The sequence below is a fragment of the Carassius gibelio genome, chromosome A25 (assembly GCF_023724105.1).
Source record: "Carassius gibelio isolate Cgi1373 ecotype wild population from Czech Republic chromosome A25, carGib1.2-hapl.c, whole genome shotgun sequence".
NCBI classification, from domain to species: Eukaryota; Metazoa; Chordata; class Actinopteri; order Cypriniformes; family Cyprinidae; genus Carassius; species Carassius gibelio.
In genome coordinates, this window is record NC_068395.1 from 17,180,198 (window position 1) to 17,204,030 (window position 23,833).

Sequence of the window (23,833 nt, forward strand, 5' to 3'; positions counted from 1 at the left end):
TGTGTTTCCACTAGTGATGTCCGATTCGCGTCACCAAATCGAACTGAATCGTTTGAAACGCTTTGAGTCTAAAATAAGCATTAATCCACAAATTACTTAAACTGTTAACTTTTTAATGTGACACTCCCTCTAAGCAGGGGCGGAGCCAGGGGTGGCCATCATAAATAACCCGCACAAGAAATGAGCATACATACCCAGTTCTGTTGTCAGTAATGCAATTTCCATTAAAGCTGCAAACTTTGCATGTATGCAAGAACGTCGCTCAAAAGCTGTACTAAAGTGTACTAAAATATATTTTATAATTGGAGAATACCTAAGGCACAAACTGATATGTATTTTTATTTGTAATTAATGCATAGATAATGTGAGCACAGTGCACTTATACTAGTATAAGTGTATTGTGTTCACATTTATTTGTGCATTTACAAATTTACAAATTCTACAAATAGAACATGTATGAAAATTGAAATGCATAAAATAACAATTTTATATCCTGGCATTTATGTCTACTGCTGACTTCCAGACATTTTCACATCTTTCTGCGTGTCTCATCCATTAGTATGTAATATTGGAGAGCAAGCTTTTGGGAGTTTTGAGAAGTTGAATGAGCAATTAAGCTATAGTGAGCCCCTTTACCTGGAGGTGAGGAATAATACAAAAATTGTCATATTCACGTATTACTTGATCTAATTCACAAATATCTCAATTACAGTTTAGTAGAAACTGATTGTACTTAGTTGTGTTTTTGGAACGAAAACAGTCCAGTACATTATAGTCAAACGGGTCTTAGCCTTGGCTCTGGCCTTACCACCGGTTTTGCCTCTTCCGCGCATTCTGGAGATTTTGAAACGGTTGCTACTGCAGATTATGGCAGAAATAATAAGGCTGTAGGTTGACAATCAGCTTTTAAGAGCGCTTGCTCCTCCACTATTGGTTAGAGTTGATCACAGCTGAACACCAATCACTACACGCAGGCAAGGTCAGGGTTGATAACTGTTGTGCTAAGAGAAAAAAAAATGTTACCATTTAATAACAACTTTATTTGCTAGTAGCTTTAGATAAAAGCGTCTGCTAAATGAATAAATTTAAATGTAATGTGTGCAGGTTCAGCAGAACTGTGGTGCAGCGGGCCTCCACTGACTCCAGGCTGCCTGGATGACGTCCGTCATTGCTTACGTGTTTCAACTCGGTCCTTTAAGCAACTGTAAAGTGGCTCTTCCCTACGCTGAAGGTTTAGTTTTGGCTTTACCTGTAATCGAGCTCAATCTTTGTTAACGATGTCTGGAAGAGGCAAAGGCGGTAAGGGACTCGGAAAAGGGGGCGCTAAGCGTCACAGGAAGGTTCTTCGGGATAACATCCAGGGCATTACTAAACCCGCCATCCGTCGTCTTGCTCGCCGTGGCGGAGTCAAGCGTATTTCCGGTCTGATCTACGAGGAGACCCGTGGTGTGCTGAAAGTGTTCCTGGAGAACGTGATCCGCGATGCTGTGACCTACACCGAGCACGCCAAGAGAAAGACCGTCACCGCCATGGACGTCGTGTACGCGCTGAAGCGACAGGGACGCACTCTGTACGGCTTCGGAGGATAAACTCATCTGTACACTCACAAACACCCAACGGCTCTTCTAAGAGCCACCCACATTTTCAGAAAGGGCTGTTTTTATAATGTTACTTGAATTATTTTGAAACTAACTTAAAGTATAGTCTCAGTTCTTAAACTAAAATCTTCAAACGTTTTTATTTGCACATTAAAATATTAAATTAGTTTTTTGCCTTAATCTCGATTTTACGTTGATTAATTTAATGAAAAGTGTTCTCTCAAAGAGTTAATTAAACGTGTGAAACGGCATGTATTATAATAAAAAGGTTTTCTCCTTTTAATTTTTTTTCTCCGTGAATGTGATTATTACAAAAAAATTGAGCGGGAAAATCAGACAGAGACTCGTGTGTGGGGGGAGGGTACGGAAGCATTCAAATTTAGAAGGCTATGATTGGTGGATGTGTCTGTCTAGTGGCCCATTTCTAACCAATTAAATATGTTTTCTTCATCCGTTGTGCAAGAAGATCCAATCAGGGAATGTCAACCCAGCCTTATAAATTAGCATGAGAGTCCAATAAATAACCAGTACGCTATCGCAAAACTACCATTGTGTTTTATTCGACACTCGCATCATGCCTGAACCAGCGAAGTCTGCACCCAAGAAGGGCTCCAAGAAAGCGGTCACTAAGACCGCCGCTAAAGGAGGAAAGAAGCGTAGAAAGTCCAGGAAGGAGAGCTACGCTATCTACGTGTACAAAGTGCTGAAGCAGGTCCACCCTGACACCGGCATCTCTTCGAAGGCGATGGGGATCATGAACTCTTTCGTCAACGACATCTTCGAGCGCATCGCCGGTGAGTCGTCTCGTCTCGCTCACTACAACAAGCGCTCCACCATCACCTCGAGAGAGATCCAGACCGCCGTGCGTCTGCTGCTGCCCGGAGAGCTGGCCAAACACGCCGTGTCTGAGGGCACCAAGGCCGTCACCAAGTACACCAGCTCCAAGTGAAGCGTGATCTGACTCCCGACAACCCCAACGGCTCTTTTTAGAGCCACCCATTTCATCACTTAAAGAGATTGTAGTGTTGAAAATGTGTCTACTTCGTTATAACGAAGCAAAGCTAACTTGGGGTCTTCTGGGGGGAAAAGCAGGCTTCAGAGAACCAATGGACACTGTGTTGTCTTAAAATTACTGAAGCTGAAATGCCACCATGTTCCGTACATGTGACGTTTTATGTCATCTTTGTTTCTCTTTTTACCCCCGATCCAAACCGAGACCCACCCGCTGTTTGTTTCAGTAAGAGTTGAGTTAGTTTGCACGGTGCGCCCACTGCGTTTGAAAATTGACGGTGGGGAAGAATAAAAAGACAAAAACAATGCATTTTTCTTTATTTAATCAGCAATACATTTTTGGGGTTTAGAAATATTTATACCAAACTTTAAGGATGGTTCACCACTATGAACCGTGAAGACATTTAAATTACACTGATACATCAAATACCAGCTTTTTTTTTTTTTTTATGTGTAGGAAAATCAACACACTTTATTCTTTTAAGTTGTCAGATGCATATTAAGAAACTGGTTAAGATAACAAAAATACATTATAAAGCACATAAAAGCACGTCTATACACTTAAAAATGTCAGAACACAAAATCATATTGCTGTGACTTCCCCTGACCAACAAAAGTGCCTTTGAGGACAATAAACGTCCCTCTAAAATACTCACATTTTCTCTTTTGGTGATTATACAAAAGAGGCATTCGTAGACATTTAATAAAACTGTTCCTTTGTTCCTTTTTTTTATTAATTAAAACTATTCTCTCTTTTAATGATAAATGGTGCATTGTGCCATTAAAAACAGTATTAAAATGCATTTGCGTCAAACAGGTTTACATTAAATAAAAGGCAGCACCTTCTAAGATCAGTCTCTGTCTTAAAGTTTTCCTCAGAGAGAAAGTCTATATATATATATATATATATATATATTAGGCATAAGCTGTTTAGGGAACACTCACATGGAAGGGACTTCCTGGTACAGATTCATCCCCCCATTTAACAATAACAACATAGTTTCCTTTCTCCTTCACTGTGTAGGTTACACTGTAAAGTTTATTTCCCATATGTTTAACAGCCACATCTTCACAGGGAGTTCTGGGACCATGGACACCAACCATTAGCATGTTTATACCTGAAAGAAAAGCAAAATAAATATCCTCTATAATACAGTACTTTATTAGCACTAAGCCATCATTGGCTTTATTTTTGTGTTAATTTACCTGCTGTACTACAGTCAACAGAAAAAGTGTTCTTCTGACCCACAAAGGCTTTGGAGAGGCCGGCACCATGACATACAACCTTACTGGCATCTGAAGTTGACTTGGAGCTGGACAGAGAGCTGAAAGCTCCCGCCATCTTTGAGGTTTTGGTGACCGTCTCCACAATGACTGAAGACGTTTCATGGAGACTGTGGCCTCCTGACAGACGCATACCTTCAGCAGAAGACAGACGTGTTAACATCCACAGTCATAACTCTCTAATTATTATACCTGAACAAACATTTATAAATAATAATAAAATACACTGGAAGTCTCATGATTTAGTTGGAGTAAAATTGTTCCTGGTTCAGTACAGCCTAAACTCATTTTACAGCATTTGGGGCATAACACTGATAACCAACAAAATTGCAAAATTCAGGAAACATTCATTTACATCAAAGCAGGAAGTGTTTATCGTACCTGTAACCTTTGCTTTGAATGGACTGCCAACGATATGCTGTGGTCCACCATATTTGATGGATATAAGGTAGTTTCCTGGAGCCATCGGTGTATAAGAGACTTTATAACCTTCTGAGCACTCAGTGCAGTCCATTTTGACCTTTGAGGGACCATCAATGGCAACAGATAAGGCACCTGAACCAGCCTTGCATGTGTTTACGACAAACTCAGAGGAGACCCCTACAGAACAATAAGAACACAAGATTACAGTTGCATCTGCTAGTGGCTTACTAAGTTACTAAGAAAATCTGCAGCAACTTTATACACAATCCTGCATTACGGTGGACCATACCTGTGCGTCCACCTTCAAGTCCTGGACCAAAGGCAGTCACCATTCCTGGATCCCCAGCACTTTCTGCTTCTCCGACACGTACTTTGAAAGGACTACCGGGTATATGGCTACCATTGAACTTCACATCAATGGAATGAACACCATTCTCACGTGGAATGAAGCAAATTACATTCTTGTCTATGAAAAGGAGGAAATCATAACATTAGAGCTACTGTTAAGTATTGCATATTCAATGAAAGATACATTTCTGGCAAAAACCATCTGCCATACCCTTAGGAAAAATAAGTTTATTCAAGTATGCCATTAGTATACTGCTTTAAAAAAAAAAAAAAAAAAAAAAAGGAAAGTAGGTTTTAAGGGGGCGCTAGTAAACATTTTCTGTACAGAATTTCCAAAAAAAACACAAGTGAAGAAGAGAAAGAAACAACAGATACTAACACATGTAACACGATCATATGACATGAAACAGCATCAAAACTGTAACGTTATGGAATAAAATGAAGACCAATGAAGAGGTAATAATTACAGTCAAAATCTGGGGTGTTGATCAACTCCATCTACATTTTGATTATCATTCTGAATCCAATTCATAGTCTTTTTTTCAGCTTTTTGTTCAAAATGTTATTTCTTTATTTTTTTATAAAACTTATCCACATTAAAGTGTTTTTCTTTTTTTAATAGAAAAAAGTGTTTTTGTTTACAAGCAGAGACCCTTTGGATGTTTTTGGATGTTCAGATATTCATATAACAGAATATATACAAATTAAAACCTAAATAGGGACGTAGTAGTAAATTTAAAGTATGATGTAAAGTTCACTTAAAGAAAACTTGAGTATACTTGCAGTATAAAACTACTGGACTGGTAGTTTACTGAAACTATACTTCAAAGTGTACAAAGTATTTAATTAGTAAACTATCAGTATAGCTACAAGTTCACTTTTAGTATAATTGCAGTACAAACTACAAACCTAGAGGTAAACTAGTTGTGTACTCAAAGTTTGCTACTGTTATAGTATACTTAAAAATATACTTTTATATACTAGAAAGTGGGCCAATTTAGTCCCAAAAAATATTGAAACAGTACACTTACAAGTATACTACTAGAACACTAATATGTGTATACTTGCTACATAAAAATATACTTGAACTTTACTTAAGTATATTTAATAAACTACTTTTTGGTAAGGGTATGCGTGACAGCTAATAACCAGTGTGTTTAGGACAGAAATCAACAGGCCTACAACTCACCGCTGTCCAATTCAGTCAAATAACACTCCTCTATTACACCAGAGGGGGCGTGAACTTTTGCATCGATGACACCTTTCACCCCATTCCTCTGAACTGCAAACGAGGCTTCCTGATTGATCTTCAAATCCTTCTCCTGCATGTGAAAAGAGGAACGAAAGTTTGGTTTCCGACACAAATGCACAGCAATACATTCATGCCGACAGACAGCGAGAGAGAGAACACTTAATCCCTGCTCATCAAAGTAATAGCATGGCCCTGGACAGGGTTAGAGTCCAATTACAGTTCATGGACAAAGATAACTCAGCCCTGACTCAAAACAGAGTTGTTCTGGGCTTGTATTTTACTGTTGCTGGACTACCATCACATGTTATATGATCTAATCATTCCTGTTTGCTCTGTAAGGCATAGAGCGGTTGTGCCTAGCTGTGACTAACTGGGAGCTTACCTGAAGACTTGTAACATTAAGTCGACGTGCATCATCAGACAATGTGGCTACATGAACAATGAAGGGGCTATCTGGGATGTGCTCATTATTGAACTTGATGGAAACTTCATAGTCACCTGAGAGAAGAAATGGAGAACGGGAATGCAATGATTTGAACTGGTTTTGCTATATAAGTGTAACACAGATCATAGCTAGTCTTACTGTAAACCTCACCTGGCTCCTGCACAATGTAAATAACACCACAGGACCCATCTTTTCTATCTTCGAAGGAGATTTCAGCCTTACTTGGACCCTCTATAGCAATCGACAGACCGCCTGCTCCAGCCTCTCTCGTCCAAATACTGAATTCAGCTATTACAGAGTAATGAAAAGAGGGATGCAGAAAATCATAGAACAATCCGTGATAATATGAATCATTACAAAAATGAGAAGAAACTAAATTAGTTTAAAACATACCAGGAACTTTTGCGACGGCTCTCTCTAGGCCTGTGCCTCCAGCCCGGACCTTGTGAGAGCCTCCTTCCCCAAGGGGCCCAACCGTGAACTGGAAGGGGCTTCCAGGGACATGCTCACCCCTGTATTTGACGTTGACCGTGTGAGAGCCCATTTCAACAGGTACGAAGCGGACTCTGTAGGTACTGTTCCCGCTATCAACAACCTCTGTATCCACTACATTTCCACCAGGGCTGGTCACCTGGGCTGTCATTCCCTGAATCTCTGTGTCAGCTGGAAATGGGAAAACCAATGAAAGTAACCAATAAAACTAAAACTAGGGGTGTTTTGTTGAGCAAGGGAGCTTAATGATTATTTTTACTTACCCTCTTGCCTTACTGCGCCAAAGCTCCCCAGTCGTTCTCTTCCCAGGAAGGACTCAAAAATATCTCTGAAAGGGTCACCGCCAACCTGTGTACTCTCTTCTACATGTACCTCCCGCTTAGTCTCTCCTCCGTGGCTCTTGCTGATCTCTGTGCGTTCTGTACGTGTGTAAGTGTGGCTACTGCGTGTGAAGGTACGAGTTAAGCGCTCCTGTGCTGACAACATCTGAAACCAGTTTCCTGTGTAGAAGAAACTTTCGATGTTTAAAAACTATTGTAATCCATTTAAAAATCATACTAATATATGTTTTTTTACCTGGGATTTTGAGGTTTAGGTCACATGTACTGCCTACTGAGGCAACAGAGGCAGCTTGGCGTTTTCTCATTATACTCTCCTTCATCCTTCCTTCTCCTGTTACCTTCACTGTAAAAGGGCTTCCTACGGAGAGACATGTGAAAACAAGATGTCATAAATCTCTACCATTGTTGACAGCCGGTCTACATGAGTTTATCGTTGTAAAGAAACACTAAAAAGTAACCTGGTATGTGTTTGTCTGTAAACTTGATGTTGATGATGTAGTTGCCTGGCTCAGTGGGGCAATACGTCACTTTAAATGTTCCATCTTCCATATCCTCACAATTTATATCTACTTTACTTGGACCCTCAATTGACAATCCAAGTCCTCCATATCCTTTGAAACCAAGACGGTGTGAAAATCATTTTAATGAGGGGTTGAAAACATTTGTAAACCTCCATAGAGTAAAAGAACTACTAGAACATACCGGCATTTCTAGTGTCCACAAAGAACTCGGCCACTTCAAAGGTATGTGCTTCAACGAGACCTTTACCAAAAGCCTTGACCCTACTGGCCTCCCCGATTTCAGATGACCCTACCATAATCTTAAAAGGGCTGTTGTTCACATGTGTCCCACTCTTCCTCACGCTGACCTCGTGCTCCCCCACTTCCTTTGGGGTGAACGAGAGACCTGGTGAGGCAAGGAGAGCAGAGATTACTCATTGCCAGTCTAGCATCTGCAGAAAGCATTGTATGGGCTTTTAGGTGCTTACCAATGTGCCGGTTGGGTAATCTCTTCAGCAGGCACGGTTCATCCTTTCCTGATGGAGCTTTAATGCTAGCTGTCAGATTGCTCAGGTCTGTTTCTGTGATCTTCAGAGAGACATCTGCTGCTGTGCCAACGTTCATCTGCGATCTTCGGAGTGAATCGTCACCTACATGGACATGACATATGAACAGTGAGGATGGGCAGGAGTTCAGCTACCTTTGCCAGCGTTACATTTTTAAAAACACAAATGGCTTATTGCTTGTCATACCAGTGATCTTTGCTGTGAAGGGGCTGCCAGGAATATGGCTGGTATCAAACTTGACAATGATTTTGTAATCACCAGGGGCAGTGGGCAAGTAGGACACAGTGCAGGTGCCATCTTTATTGTCCTTACAACTGATTTCTGCTTTAGATGGACCCTCTACAGCAAGGGACAGACCACCTGTGAAGGGCAAACAAATTGACAATTTTTCAGCACACTTTTTCCAAAAATATACTTTGCTGCAAAACAACACATTTATGTACCTTGTCCAGCATTCTTGGTAACGACAGTAAAAGTGGCTGGTTTATTGACTGTCCCATGGCACAGACCAGGTCCATAGGCTGTGACCATTCCGCTGTTCATTACATCTACATAGAACTGCAAAGGACTTCCTGTGAACATAATTAAAGTATGATTCTATAACAAGCTTGGTGCAATGGATCTTAAATGAATATTACAATGGCCTCAATGCGTATTTGAACACTTAAGACCTAAAAGGCTGTCGCCTCTGGCTTGCTTAGTTGGGGTCACTTCATCTACAGCGATATTGTTGACTTGATTGCAAATAAATGCACAGACACTATTTTAACTGAACAGAGATGACATCACTGAATTCAATGATGAACTGCCTTAACTATCATTTTGCATTATTGACACACTGTTTTCCTAATGAATGCTGTTCAGTTGCTTTGACGCAATGTATTTAGTTTAAAGCGCTACATAAATAAACTTGACTTGACTTGATAAAAAGTGTGAATTTCATGTGATTAGATTATCCAAATAAATAAAATAAAAAAATAGAAGAAAAGTGAAAATCTCTACTTGCTTCCTGTGTTTGCAGATGCATTACATGATCACATAAAAGTTATAGATAGTAACTATAGCTTGAGTTTCCAAATGCTTTTTGGGCCAGTTCACACATTATGCCAAAATGGAGTCCAACCTGGGATGTGGTTGCCATCATACTTTATATCCATTTCATGCAGGCCTCTCTCTGTAGGCTGAAACTGCACAGTGACTGTCCCATCTTTGTTGTCCCTAATGAAAGGACAAGCCTTCTTACCAGAGGGCATACGCACCTCCCCTGCAAACAAAACAAACATGGTATACTTCAGAAAACAGTAGATACGACTAATAACATTTCTGCTGTGAATGCATATGATTAAAGATGCTACCTCTGAGTTCTCCTTGCTGCACAGTGAAGGGGATAACTAAATTTAGGGGTTGAAACATGGGCTTTGTGTCATCTCTTGGTACAACAGGCTGATCTGTAGCCTGAAATAACATAAGAAAAACAATGTTTCAGAGAGTGTGCTGTTATCCTTCTGCCACTTCAACATTTAATATTTTAAGCATCTCATTCAAATGCCACTCTGTTGTAATGTCCCTGGTATCAGTATCAGTAGCTCTATCTATCATGGCGTTATCAATGCAGTGATACACAGTCTGAAACACTTGTTCAGTTATATCACTCACCATGACTTGAAAAGGGCTTTTAGGAATGTGTTGCCCTCCAAAGCGGATTGTGATAACATATTTCCCCGTCTCGGGTGCAGTATAATATATGTCGAAGGTGCCATCTGGATTTTCTGTAACATCCATATCCAGCTCCATGCCATTAGGGGTCGTAACCGTACATGTCACCTTCCCTTTTCCAGCAGCTTTGGCATCCACAGTGATGACCGTCTCTTCTGACATCGTAATATTGGGCCCAAGGCTTTCTGCTCAAAAGACAACATTGTTCAAACCAAAGAATTCCACCCTTGAAACTCATTACCTGGTGTAATGGTAGAATATTAACATTAATATTAATTTCCTGATTCCTTACCAACACCATGTCCTCCAATAGACACTGAAAATAAAAAAAGCATGCAAACTAAATGTAGTTAAACCAGAGTTGGGAAAATAAGTCACAAATTTTTGGAATCGCCAAACTGGAAACAATACCTGTGAGCAGGCACTTGCTGGCATCACCAGTGGGAAAGGCTTGGACATTGTAAGGTGAGTATGGGATGTTATCTCCGCCATACTTAATGGTTATGGTGTAGTGGCCAGTCATGTCAGGCACGTAAGATACAGTGTAGGTTCCATCTCTGTTGTCTTGAATGCTGGCTTTTTTCGGCTTTCCCTCTGGATCCTAAATGCAACACAATGTTTAAATGTGCTCTGGTAATATATGTCTTGTTTTGAGGTTTTCTACATAAGAGGGCCTTACAAGGATTTGAACTGTCAGAAGGCCCTTTCCTGCATCACGAGCATCAATGGTAAACTCCACTGGAAGACTGGCAGCCACTCCTTTAGTGTCCAGACCGGGTCCGCTAGCACGCACCTTACTGGCATCATGTGCGGGGGCTGAACTGACTTTGAATGGACTGTATACACCCACAAAATGAAAGAGATATGAAATGACTGTTTTCATTACTGTCATGTAGTGCCAGTTAAATATGAATGATTTTACCTGTTAGGTACTTCTTGGTTGGCGTATTTGACGGACACAGTGTGTGGCCCCTGCTGTGCAGGGGTGTAGTTGACAGTGTGTGTTCCATCCCGGTTGTTTTTAACAACTACAGGCTCCAGAGTTCCTGTAAGATGAATATGTTCAAGATTTCGAAGGAAAAGATCAGTGGTCTGTGGCAACCGTGGAGCATGAGTTCATTTCCATTGAGATGTAACAAGCTATTTAGTGTGTTAAGCGCAGAGTATTAATAGTGGACTGGAGGGGTTTATGTTAGGTACCTTTTGGTCCGTACAACTGCACCTCTAGAGGAGCCACTCCTGCTTTGCTGCAGTCCACAGTGAAGGTTTGTGCAACATGTTCGGTAACTCTGTTAGCGAGTCCAGGACCTGAGCACTTCACCTTACTGACATCCACCACATCCTTAGCCTGCACCCGGAATGGACTGCCTGAGAACAGCAGAAGAAGAACACAGTTCTAATGCAACACAAAAAAGCAGCTATAGAACGATATAGATTATGTATAGATAAAAAAGTTTATGTGTAGATAACAGAGTAACATTTTATAGGTATTTGGTACCTGGTATAGGCTTGCCTCCATAAGTGATATTAATATCATAGTCTCCAGCAGTGAAAGGCATGTATTCAACACTGCAACTACCGTCTTTGTTGTCCTTACAGAACATTTTGGCTTCTGATGCTCCTTCAATGGTCAAGCCCAAACCACCCATCCCAGCGCCCCTTAAAATCAAAAGCATGGATGTACAATGAGATACAAATAACTCAAATAATTGAATTCGGCTTTAAAGCAAATGTGAGTTTCCCTTCAGGCACCAATGATTTTATATTCATACAGCACAGACTCCATACCTTGTCTCCACTGTGAAGCAGTTGGGTTTGTTAACTAACCCGCCTTCCAGGCCCGGACCATAAGCTCGAACACGTGTTGGGTCACACCCTTCCACAACTGACACTTTAAAGGGGCTCTTAGGAACAGCAACATCCTCATAAAAGACCTCGATCAGGTGCAAACCTACACAAAGCAAAGAATTGCATTAATTTGGGGGCATTATGGTTCATGCCAATCCTGCTTTATAGGCTATAGCTATCTTACACATGATTTTATAGAGTTAATATTTAGTTTATAATTGCATCTATGAAATAAGAACATTCAGAGTTTGATAGCATATAGCTTTTGCTATCACCTCTGTGTTAACTTTCAACTGCAGCTGTCGCTAATATTAATACAAGCTGTTTTTCTGTGCAGAGGGCCCTAGTCAGGCACGCTGCTATTTAATGATCTCTATTTACAATGCATTTCCTATTTATAAACTCTCCCTGCATCTGTCATATGCTCTTATTTTAGTTCCCCTTCTAAGCTCTGAAAGCATCTGAAAACATGCCATGGACTGTATTTATATATCCAATCCAAGATATATTATATATTATATATATTATATATTATATAACTTGAATTCACTTGTATTTATATGAAAAATAATTGAAAACTTTCAAAAAACCTTCACTTTAAACATATTGTGTTCCCTTCAACTCATTTGTTCAGTGTTTTCATGACGTACCATCCTCAAAAGCAGTGTATTCCACTCTGTATGTGCCGTCACCCTTATCAGTGATAAATGCATCTGTGTTTGCGCCTGATGGATTGATGATGCAAATCTTAACATGATTTCCTCCCTTAGTCTTAATCTGGGCTCGGGCATCCACAATGAAGTGTGTGGTCACCTCCTTAAGGACCCCTTTAGTGATAGAAAACAGGAAAATAAGGTATAACTGAATTGTGGTTGGAAAGGTAATCACAGAAAGTTGTGGTTAAAGTTTTCATACATTACCTCTAGGCTCGACTCCTGGTCCGTACACTTTAATCCCACTGGTGTCCACAGATGGCACCACTTGAACACGTATGGGGCTCTTGGGCACCTGCTGGCCTCCATATTTAATGGTGATGGTGTGTATGCCATGAAAGAGAGGGGTGTAGGTGACAGAGAATGTCCCATCATTGTTATTTTGAATACAAACTTCAGCTTGAGCCCCTGAATCTGACACAATCTCAATGGTGAGTTCAGCCTCCCCGGCTCTACTGCAGTCCACTGTGAAAGTGGCCACCTCACCAGCTTTAGCCCCCTCCAGTCCGGGTCCACTCACTATAACTTTGCCAGCATCCAGGGCTGGCTTGACAGCAGCTTTAAAAGGAGAGCCAGGGATATGAGCTTCCCCAAACAGGATGTTGATGTTGTAGTCACCAGCCTCTGTTGGCAGGTAGACAACAGAGCAGGTTTCATCCCCATTGTCTTGGCACTCAATCTTAGCCTCACAGGGGCCTTCCAGTGTTAGACCCAGACCACCAGCACCTGCCCCCTTTGTGTCTATAGTAAACCGTGCAGGCTGACCCACAATGCCACCCTTAAGTCCTGGTCCATAGGCACGAACCTAGTGGAAAATCCAATAAAATGGATTTATAAAACTTACACAATAGTGTCAAGAAACCTAATTTTCCCAAAAAGTAATCATACCTTGGAGGGATCGGCAGGCATGAGTCCCTCTACAGCAAAGGGACTTCCTGGAACGGGGTTCCCATCATAGCTGATGTCCACCTTGTAATGGCCTTCCTCAGGTGGGATGTATTTCACACTGGTGGCTTCCCTGGTCTTGTCTGATTCCAACTTACAAGGTATTGGTCTACCAGAAGGTGAGGTTATGCTCACATTTACCTTTCCCTCTCCACCTGCCCCTTTCGTGCTAACAATGAACTCTTGATCCTTGCCAACTTCCACTTCTGCAACACACACAGAAATGGTTTAGTAAGCATTAGAGAAGTATGCATTTATATTTGATAGACAGGGTTGTAAAGTGGTTTAACCATTAAGTTAAAGTGCTTACTTTCATTGAGACCTTGAACTTTGACTTTGCCAAGATCGAGTGGAGGGGCGACTGTGATTTTGAAAGGGCTTCTAGGAATGGGATCTCCACCATGTGTGACCATGATAGCCATCTCACCCTGATTGGCAAAAGATTTGGTGAGATTCAACATTTCCCATCATAATAACATTCAAGTTCAAAATAAAAGCAAAGGGAATAGATTTGAATGACTCCTGACCTGATGAAGGGCAGTGTATTTCACAGTGTAGGAGTAGTCGTGATTATCAATGATCTCAAAATCTTTAACAGCGTTTCCTTTGGCAGCAGTTTTGAACTGCACCTCTGGTTTACCCTTCCCTGCTCCCTTCGTGAAGATGGTGAAATGGGTTGGAATATCAACTTGAACACCTGTAAAACAGAGCAGTGTCGATTAAAACTAATTTCTCTGGGTCTTAAGGTGTTAATGTTGTGTCTTACACTCACCTGTCTTGTTCAGTCCAGGACCTTCAGCTCTGACTTTACCAGCATCGTGAGAAGGATCCACCTTGACTTTGAAAGGGCTATTGGGGATTTCCTGCGTTAAGGAGAGAAGAATATGAGATGCTCAGTTAGTATTGTGTACAACTGGGTTTTGGCAAGAAGCAAGAAGCCTGCTTTACCTGATTTGCAAAGAGCACCATGATGGTGTAACAGCCAGGGCCAGGGGGTGTGTACTTGACAGTGAAGGTGTCATTATCATTTTTAATGATGTCAAAATCGATATCTGCCTCTGCTGGACCCACTACACCTGGGGCACATTTGATCCCAATGCTGATATCACCTACGAGATAGTCAGAATGGTTAACAACACTAACACTCTTTTACTGTGTCATATAAAGAGAAAAAATAAAATGTTTTGCAAACCTTGGCCAGCTTCAACGCAGTCAACAGTGAAGTATGTGGGCTCATTCGCCTTTAGCCCAGTTTTCTCAACTCCAGGCCCAAAGACCTTCACTTTGTTAGGGTGACAGCCTTCACTAACAAGAACCTTTTAGTGAGGACAACAATCAGTGATTATTTGCAAACAAGGTTAAATCTGAAACAGTGACTCATCTAATGGTGTTGCTCCATCACAGCATACAAACTAAAATACTACACCAGGAATACTCACTCTGAAGGGACTCTTGGGAACATTGACCTCCCCCCAGGTAATTATGATGGTGTGCTTCACTGGCTTGGTAGGAACATACGTACAAACAAAAGTGGCATCTCCCCTATCAGTAATCTGAATGTCAATCACACAGCCTTCAGCATCCTAGAAGAAAATCCCCGCAGATCAGCATTTAGCCAGTTTGCAGAAACAAAACAATTCATATTGGCACATATGTTGGTTTGAAGAGTAAACACGTTTAGAGTCTGTGTCCTGTGTTACCCTCTGATTCTAATAAAGAATGAGATTAGTCTGCCATCATTGCCAAGGAATACATTGAGAGTATTACACATGGACACACCTGAGCATAGATCTTCAGACTGCCTTTGCCAGCTTGTCGAACATCAACAGTGAATTGTGTTGATTTGTTGACAGTAACTCCAGTGGGCTCCAGGCCTGGCCCGAATGCTTTCACCTGCACATGAGATCCTTCAAATCAATAACACTGACAAATCAGAGATTACTGTCTTTGATTATTATTTTCATATGTTAATCACCTTCTCAGGGAAGACATCATTAGCTGCTGGAAGTATATGGGCCATGAAGGGGCTGTCTTTGATATCTTCATCATCACAGATGACATGAACTGCATAATCTCCGGGTTCAGTGGGCCAGTAACGCACATCACAGGAACCGTCACCTTTATCATCACACTCTATCTTTGCTTGAGAGGGGCCCTCAATAGAAAACCCTTTACGAACGGGGATGGCACAAAAGAATTTGTTGTATGCATAAAAAAAATCCTAATTATTACTTCCTCATCTAGAATTACCAACCTAGAGATCCTACTTCTGTACCAATGGCCTCAACAACAAAGTCAGCTGACTTGCCCACCATTCCTGTCTTCAAGCCAGGACCCCAAGCCCGCACCTTCTGTGGTCCAGCTTCCTTGCTGACCTCCACTTCAAATGGGCTAAAATAAAACCATTTTAAACAGTGACGAGACTGGACAAACTTTGCCATAAAGAAAGCTATGTATATTTGTATCCCAATGGTTAACTAGGTTTTATTATTAGCTCTCACCCGCGTGGAATAGGTTGACCTCCCCATGTGATGTTCACAGTGTATTTCCCCGGCTTAACAGGACAATAATCACACTTGAAAACGCCATCACCAACATCACATACTTTCACAGGCACCTCTACTCCTCCTGAAAACACACACATTCAGGCATCAGCACTTGCTAAACACAGGTGTATTAAATATTGAGCAAACAGACTAAGAATTACAGCTAATTTAAAAATGACTCGCCTGGCCCTTTCACAGAAACCTTCAGCTCTCCAGTTCCTGCTCCTTTGGTAAAAACAGTGAAATCTGCCACTTCCTTTACCCGAACACCCTTAGGCTGCAGTCCCCGGCCAGAGGCACGGCAGGCATTTACATTGCTGGCTGATGGGGAATATAAAACAAAGTAAACAGATCATGAAATGTCCAAAACGTTTTCAAGTGCACAGACTGAAGCACTGTTAGTAAGCGAGGGTGCTGCGCTTCTGATGAGCTGCTTTGATGATGAACTGGAAAACTGCAATGCTACTTTGTTTTGTTGTCATAGATCCTCATACAGAGCAGGTCATTTATGATAAATGGAAATATACGGTACACAGGACATCCATAAAATACAATACCAGTATTATAACTATTGGTTTATTGGAACGGTCATTTTATAAACACCCATACTGACAATGTTACACCCAAGCCCAAAATACTTTGCTCTTTTACAACAAGATGCATAAAAATATATGAAAAAGCTGCTTTTTTTTACATGACACTCACACTCGTGTTGTGTAAGTTCATGTAGTCAGTCTCCGCTGCTCTGCGATCCTCCAATACAAACACAACACTAACTTTTGCCACTTTCCTACCATGCTTCAAAACAATGCATGGGAGGAATCAAGCTGCCGCGAAGCAAGTAGCTAAGCTTAGATACTGTTGCCCAAAGTGGTATAAACAAAGAGACGTGGACCAAAGTCGAGCAGCAGCGCACCTTTCTTTTTATGAGGGATCTGCTTCGGAGCCCCAGCGTAAGGTTTAGGGTGTGCTACAAAATAAACAATTGGTTTTTTGGGTTTGTATGGTGATTCTTTGACTGTTCTTTGTTTGCTTCCCATTGTACTGTTCCAATATGACCGACACATTTAAAGACATGTTAGAAATGAAATGTATCAGCTGCTTACCTTCGGAGATGTGCACTTTAAAGGGGCTGTTGGGTATTGGCTGCCCAGCAAAGCTCACATGGATGGTGTGTGGCCCTTCTTGTACAGGTTTGTAGGTGCATCGGAAGATGTTATCACCCTTGTTTTCCAGAAGAACTTCCACAGTGTTGTTTTTATTCTGAGGGTCAACGATAAGCACACTGACATCTCCAGCCCCAGCACCTGAAAATGGTGAGACAGGACCTTGAGTTCACCTTCATGCAGAAAAGCTTCTTCCAAAACAAGTCTGTGTTCTGCTCACCTGCGGTGTAGATGTCAAAATACGTAGGCTTATGGGCCACATTGCCCACTGGCTCCAGACCCGGACCTCGAGCCTGAACCTTTTTGGGATCACCCAGAGCTTTTGCCACGTTCACCTTGAAGGGGCTCTTATCAATGTCCTGACCAGCGAAGAGTACTTTCACCTGTGATAGATAAGAATAAATAAACAACCGTGCCACTGGAAGCAAACCAGTTTATCCTCTAATGGACGCTGTATAGCCAACCATTACTAATGCGTACCTTATGGGGTCCCTCAACTTTGGGCACATAGGTGACAGAGAATGTTCTTTTTTTATCATTGTTGGGCACAACTTTAGCCTAACAAAATTAAAAGATGGATTGTACTTAAAAATTGCATTAATAGCTTGTTTCACATTGCAACAATTACAGAATGTTCCAGAAAAACATCTGCCATCTCTCACCTCCTCAGTGTGACCCTCTGGGTCCTCCACATACACGATCACTTCTCCAAGCCCTGCCTCCAGTGTTTCCACAGTAAAAACAGCTGGCTTCAAAACCATGTTCCCCTGAGGCTCAATACCTGTTTTCATTAAATAATACAAGTAAAACTGTGATACACAAGCAATACTCAGGATGTACATATAATATGTTTGACTTTATGCAAACAAAGTACCTAAATTAAGCATAATTAAATCTTCTTATCGACTTAATTTGTATATGCAGCTCAAAAAATGCTCTGTGAGCTTGTGTTGACGGAGCACTTTTTGTAAAGACAGCTGCACTTGGTTTATGAGCCTGTAGTTTGCTCACCTGGTCCATAGGCCTTGGCCTTTTTGGGGTACAGCTGCTTTGGCTTGAAAGGAGCTCCAGGCTTTAGTTTAGCTTTGGGAAACTGGGAGAGGTACGTCATCACTGAATGCTCATCCACATCTGGATCCACGATTTCCTCTGGAGCTATCACCTATAAATCAACAATTCATTAAATGTTGCATGTATGTATGATTCAGTAATCATTGCTTTCAAGTTGTGTATGTGCTCAGAAAAACACTAGACTAATATTTCATCGGAGAAGTAACTAGTGAAGTAGGTGTTAGGCCTGTTTATGATGAGATAAACATTGCAGAAAAAGCGCCCCCCTTGCAGCATTTTCTTTTCACCATCATGTTTGTTCTGAAATTTCAAGGGAGTGGCAATCTCTTCAGATACTATATTTATCCACCGAGTGCTGAGGTTTGAGAGCAGCCTTCAACAAGTCAAGGACAGGATTTACCAGGAGCCAGACCCCTCCCCTATCCCCTCAACAGTCAGCAGGGAATCTGTCCCCAAGAATTTATGGCACATACCCTCCACCATGCATGGCATCTCACACTTATGCCATGAGGATAGTGGAGCAGACATCAGTGTGTCAAACTGCTAAAACCACTAACATTTTACACAAACCCATGCCTCGACACTATCTTCCTTGTGACTGAAGTAGAGTATACATCTGAACATGTGGTGTTTGTGTTGAGTGGATGTTCACCTGAGGAACGCCGAGCCAGTCATCGGCCTGCTGCATGGCCTCACGAGCGTTTGCAACCGGCTTGTTGGGGTCCCATGTTTGCCAGTCAGGGCACAGACCTACGCAAAGAGTTAAAATTATATGAGTGCTTCATATAAGTCCTTTTTTAAACCTTAGGCCACAAAATATAAATAAAAAAGTGAAATCAATTATGACAACAGGACTCCCATAAACCCGGTTACTGTTTATGCAAAGGGTCTAAAGAGACTTCTAATGTAACCTAAATATATAATGATAACTGTTCTGCTGTGATCTGTCAAAAGCCAGCAGCTCCCTGTATGGTCACGACTGTCTCACAGGGACTGTTTCGTTTCAGCTACAGCGAAGTAAACACTTCAGGTCATTACCTCTCTTCTCAGTAAGCCTACGTGTGAGTCGAGTGTTGCTCAGGAAAAAAACTTTAGACGATTTAGACGCATTGAATATATAAAGCTATCATTTTCTGTTGTACTGTACAGTTTATCCATATTTCAAATAAAGGTTTTATCTTTTTATATATTTTTATTACAGCCATATTATGAGTTCTCTTGATGATGATAAACAATGGTTTAAGTGAAAAAAGGAGGTAAAACAGTCACAGTATTCAGACTTTTATTATTTATTATTATTATTTATTGAATTTATTACAAAATGTATATACTTTACTCATTTTAGATTGGCATTGACACTATAAATTCTATGTATTAAAATTAATTATCTTGTTTGTTGGGTGGTTTGTTGCTGTTTTGTTTTTGTTTAGTTATTTTGCCCTTATGTCAGGAAATCAAAACAAGTGAACAATTAAATGCTCAGAATACTGAATCTAAACTACTCAGGTAACTTAGAGAGAACTTGGTGCAATCTTGACACATTTTACACTTCTTCACCCATCCACAACTGCCCAAAGTCAACCAAACAAACCTGATTATGTCAGAAAGCGAACTTACCAGGGGCACAGTTGTCCACGAGGGCACCGAGGGCCTTGCCATCCCTCCAGTCCTTGTTAAAGTTGTTAATAGGCAGCTCTGGGACCTTGTTCTGAATCCAGCCCAGAAGCCTCTGTTTGGGAGTCAGTTTCTTAATCTCTTCATCTTCCTCATCATCCCACATGGGCATGGAGATGGAGTAATGGAGAATGAGTGTCCAGATGAGTCCCAGAATCAGTTTCAGGTTCCCATCCACAATGGCTTTGCTGTCTACACAGGTGCAAGACAATCAAAAGAAACTGAGTCAGCAAATGAACTTTAATACATTTATGTGACTAAACAAATTGACATTGGGTTTAATTAACTTCAACTCTTCGAATCACTTGTTTGGGTTACCTTTCCCATCACAAAGCAAGATTCCAAAGACTATAAAATATGAGATGGCAGTATATATAAAATAAATAAATAACAGTAAATAAATAAATAAAAAAGGTGAGTACTGTGGCAGTTCCATGGTACAGTGACGATACAAGCTGGTATTAATATGGTACTTTTACAATACTATTATATTGAATGACTACCATATTCAATCAACAGTGTATTATATTAAAATATCTATTATCATGGTATTGTGTAAAACTTTCACTAACTTTCGGCTGTTTCTTCCATATTATTGAAACCTGGAAAATAGCTGTTTTCATTAGTTCTGCCTCAGTTTACGTTAGCATCTCAGTATTAACGCTGACATCCAGACCTCCAGGAGTCAAATCTCCACTAAACCCCTTCACATCACTGCTTTACACGGTAAACATGAATCAGTGCAAGATTACTGCATGACATGACAACAGTCTGTTTACTCAATACTCATGAACACTCAACGATCTATTCTTGTCTTTACTCAACAAACAAGCTGTAGCCCTTCAGAACTATTTTCAATTTCACTGACACATGGAAGTCCAATGTGAACAACTCTCACATGTGCTGAAATACTACTCCCAGACTCTGACAGGTCAACTTTAAGAAAGTGAGGTAAAGTCGTGAGCATTTGACTGCCCATAAGGCTTCTGGACATGATGGTGTGTGTGAGTGAGTGAGAGAGAGAGAGAGAGAGAGAGAGAGAGAGAGAGAGGCTTTACAGTCACCCTTACAGAACAGTTTAGAATGTGATAACTCCACTTCTATTTGTTAAATATTAATTAACAATAAGGTTAATAAGTCAGAAGTAATGTAACTCACAAGACGGCAGATTTTCATGTTAAATACACTGGTTGTTGATGTACTTTCAAATGTGAAATGTGTCAATTTTAAGTTGTTATATTAAAAGGTTTTTTCTACCTAAAACCCTGAACTGACCTAGCCCTTAAAAACGACTTTCACTGAAGTCTAATGCTCCTTTATTCATCCATATTTATAATGTTTGTAAATAAAAAAATAAGAAGTTTTACTATCCACATTTGATGATGATGATGATTCTTCTTGTTATATTTTTAATTTACATTAATGACTATATGAGTATTATAGATACTTGTTTAGATGTAGGCTAAGTGTTAGTGTCAGTATTGTTCCTACTTGACCAGTTCAAGCAGATCTTACCTATGGACACTAGTTTGATTCGCTCCCGGTCCAGAAACTCCAGCGCCACCGACACGTTCTCCAGCTTCATCTGTCTGAAGTTTGGTCTGACATTATGCTTTCTGTACATTTTCTTCTGACTGAGGACTTCCAGGAGCGAGATGAGCTTGAGCCCATCGCCCAGGTCTCTCTGGAGGTCAGTGAGGGTCTTATTGACGCATTTGAGATGTTCATTGCACCATCTGGTGAAGGTGTTCTGCTGGATCTTCTTCCACGGCGCGTCCTCGGCCAGCTCTTTCTCTGTCGCCGGCATCTCTTCCTCTTCCTCTTCCCCGAGGTCTGTGCCCTGGTAGTATTGCGGAGGCAGATCCTCTAAATGTGTGTAATTGCTCATGATGGACTCTTGCTCTTATACCTCTAATGATGGAAATTCACAGCTCGTCACTTTCGCGGGAGAGTGTCAGCGCGCGTTCACTGCAAGAGTTCAAAACTTGGAGGGCGTTCGAAAAAAATAATAATAATTGCCAGGCTTTCACAGATACTTGTGAGAAGTGCTCTTCTGTCCGGACGGTGATGGATTATCCGATTTACGGTTTACAAGGCGCCCGGTGCCCGGTTTTAATTCTCAGTTCACCGACGAATGTAATCGCGACTTCTTAATGGACACTTTGAGTTTGAAGAATATCACTTTTTGATGAATGAATTTCGCTGCTCCTCAGCTCGCAGGAGTGAGTCTCTGTTTGAAATGAGGAGAGAGTGAATGAGGGGGGTTTAAATGCACCAGGACCACGGGGATTACATCACACTGATGTCATGCTGTATACTGGAGTATGACGAGCAGTTCCCTCATTCTGAAGTATAACTGTGATCGGTCGGATTGGTGGAAATGACTGAGGCAGCCTGTGAGCGGCCGATGGAGACGCACTTATTTCTGGAGTGGGCGTGTCCTCTCATCAGTAAACTGTACTGTCGGCAAAAATAGAGGGTGACGCCGGGGCAACACTTTACATTATAGAGTCCATGTCACATAAGCTGTTACATGTTATTATAAATTATTAGTATATGAAGGACGATATGTGTAATTGCAACCAGCTCCTTCTACATACTAAGAAGTGCATATGATTCACTGGAATAATTGTGTGCTTACTCATTTCGCAACTCTTTACTTATTGACATGGCCAGGGCAGTGTGGCTGACACACTTTTAAATCAAACTGGATTATTATATATTATATTATATACTGTTATGTTTACATTTAAAACATGTTTCTTTTACTGTATTCAACTCAGAAATAGAGACATTGCCAACCCTGCACACAAAATTCAGAAATCTCAGGATCAATCAGAAATCTTGTTCAGGATCAGTTCCCATTAATAAATACGTAAAGACCTTGGGTTCCTTCTCTGACAAAATCATAAGCGTCACATGACAAAAAACACTTTCAAATTTGAATCCAGTCTGAGCTTGGCATACGGTTTGGTGACATGGAAGCAGGTGACAGTGCTCTGTTTTGGGAGAAAATTAGTGACAACAAGAATTTTAAGGAGACGACTTTTATAAAGGTGAAAAAATCATACATGTAGCTGATTTTGTGTTTGTTAATATTTGTTGCTTCATTTTGACATGTTCTAGAATGTTCTCTGATTATAAATGTCTTGAGTTGCAATAGTGTTTGGCAAAGAGTGTGTTCACCAAGGTTTATTTCGGGCTGTCCCCTCTTTGCAGAGTAATGACCAGAGAAAGTTACTCAGCACGACAGTTTTAGATGAATGTATATTCTTTCTGACACATCAGTGACACGTGAAATGGTTAATATGTGTTTTATGTGGGCATTGAAATATCTTTTTTTTATACCCCAGATTCCATGGACAATATAATATCATCTTATAAATAAAACATATATTAAACATATATATTAGTAAAACATATCTATTAATTTTAATATCAGCTTACTTTACTTACATTTGTGATAAGCTTTTACCAAACAATTTTCTACAAGATCTTGTTTTTGTTTTTTGTTTTATAAACACTGTTTTCAAAATTTGGGAGATGCCCTTATCATTAAAAGTGACTTTCAGTTATCATTGAAGACCAAGAAATTATTATTTTCTAGATTTTTATTATATAATAATAGCAAAATAAGAGTTAGACATGTCCTTTTTGCAGCATTGAAACCTGATTAATAGTTTAAACTTGACCCAGGTTTTATTTTTTAAGGTGGCTCAGCACAATTATCACTTTACTGACTGATTGCAAATTAACCTAAATAGACAAAAGACCAGCAAGAACACACAAACAATTGTACTTTATAAAGTTTGATAAACATGTCTTGTAGCTGAATTACACTTTTGCACCATCGCTCTCAAAGATCTGCTGAACTTCTGTCTTCATTCTCCTGTA

General features: G+C 40.6%; 3 protein-coding genes across 4 annotated transcripts; 2 read left to right on the top strand and 1 right to left on the bottom strand.

Annotated features, from left to right (window-relative positions):
* The first annotated feature begins 1,277 nt into the window (after window positions 1-1,277).
* LOC127947201 (histone H4) lies at window positions 1,278-1,881 on the top strand. Its single transcript, XM_052544187.1, has one exon. The coding sequence runs from the start codon at window positions 1,278-1,280 to the stop codon at window positions 1,587-1,589; it is 312 nt and encodes a 103-aa protein (XP_052400147.1). The 3' UTR covers window positions 1,590-1,881.
* A 291-nt stretch (window positions 1,882-2,172) lies between these two features.
* On the top strand, window positions 2,173-2,915 carry LOC127947191 (histone H2B). The gene has a single exon (XM_052544179.1). It carries the CDS (start codon window positions 2,173-2,175, stop codon window positions 2,545-2,547), a length of 375 nt encoding a protein of 124 aa, XP_052400139.1. The 3' UTR covers window positions 2,548-2,915.
* On the bottom strand, window positions 2,911-22,265 carry flnca (filamin C, gamma a (actin binding protein 280)). 2 transcript variants are annotated; one of them, XM_052544072.1, is made up of 48 exons: window positions 21,455-22,265; window positions 19,883-20,131; window positions 18,918-19,015; window positions 18,206-18,356; window positions 17,857-17,975; window positions 17,675-17,752; window positions 17,415-17,577; window positions 17,135-17,335; window positions 16,945-16,998; window positions 16,212-16,349; window positions 15,984-16,110; window positions 15,737-15,873; window positions 15,458-15,651; window positions 15,262-15,375; window positions 14,922-15,065; window positions 14,675-14,798; window positions 14,431-14,591; window positions 14,255-14,345; window positions 14,010-14,179; window positions 13,793-13,910; window positions 13,426-13,688; window positions 12,745-13,342; window positions 12,475-12,651; window positions 11,765-11,927; window positions 11,475-11,635; window positions 11,177-11,344; window positions 10,899-11,022; window positions 10,656-10,812; window positions 10,388-10,577; window positions 10,269-10,292; window positions 9,917-10,161; window positions 9,616-9,715; window positions 9,384-9,524; window positions 8,704-8,832; window positions 8,447-8,620; window positions 8,183-8,344; window positions 7,897-8,100; window positions 7,653-7,805; window positions 7,430-7,552; window positions 7,117-7,353; window positions 6,755-7,024; window positions 6,512-6,649; window positions 6,299-6,414; window positions 5,854-5,986; window positions 4,606-4,782; window positions 4,275-4,493; window positions 3,816-4,028; window positions 2,911-3,727 (listed from the first exon to the last, which is right to left on the bottom strand). In XM_052544072.1, the coding sequence occupies exons 1-48, from the start codon at window positions 21,825-21,827 to the stop codon at window positions 3,540-3,542; spliced, it is 8,151 nt and encodes a 2,716-aa protein (XP_052400032.1). In that variant the 5' UTR covers window positions 21,828-22,265; the 3' UTR covers window positions 2,911-3,539. The 2 variants fall into 2 exon arrangements, with proteins under 2 accessions (XP_052400032.1, XP_052400033.1); XM_052544073.1 differs by lacking the exon at window positions 16,945-16,998 and having other exon boundaries at window positions 21,455-22,264.
* Between the last annotated feature and the right edge of the window lie 1,568 nt (window positions 22,266-23,833).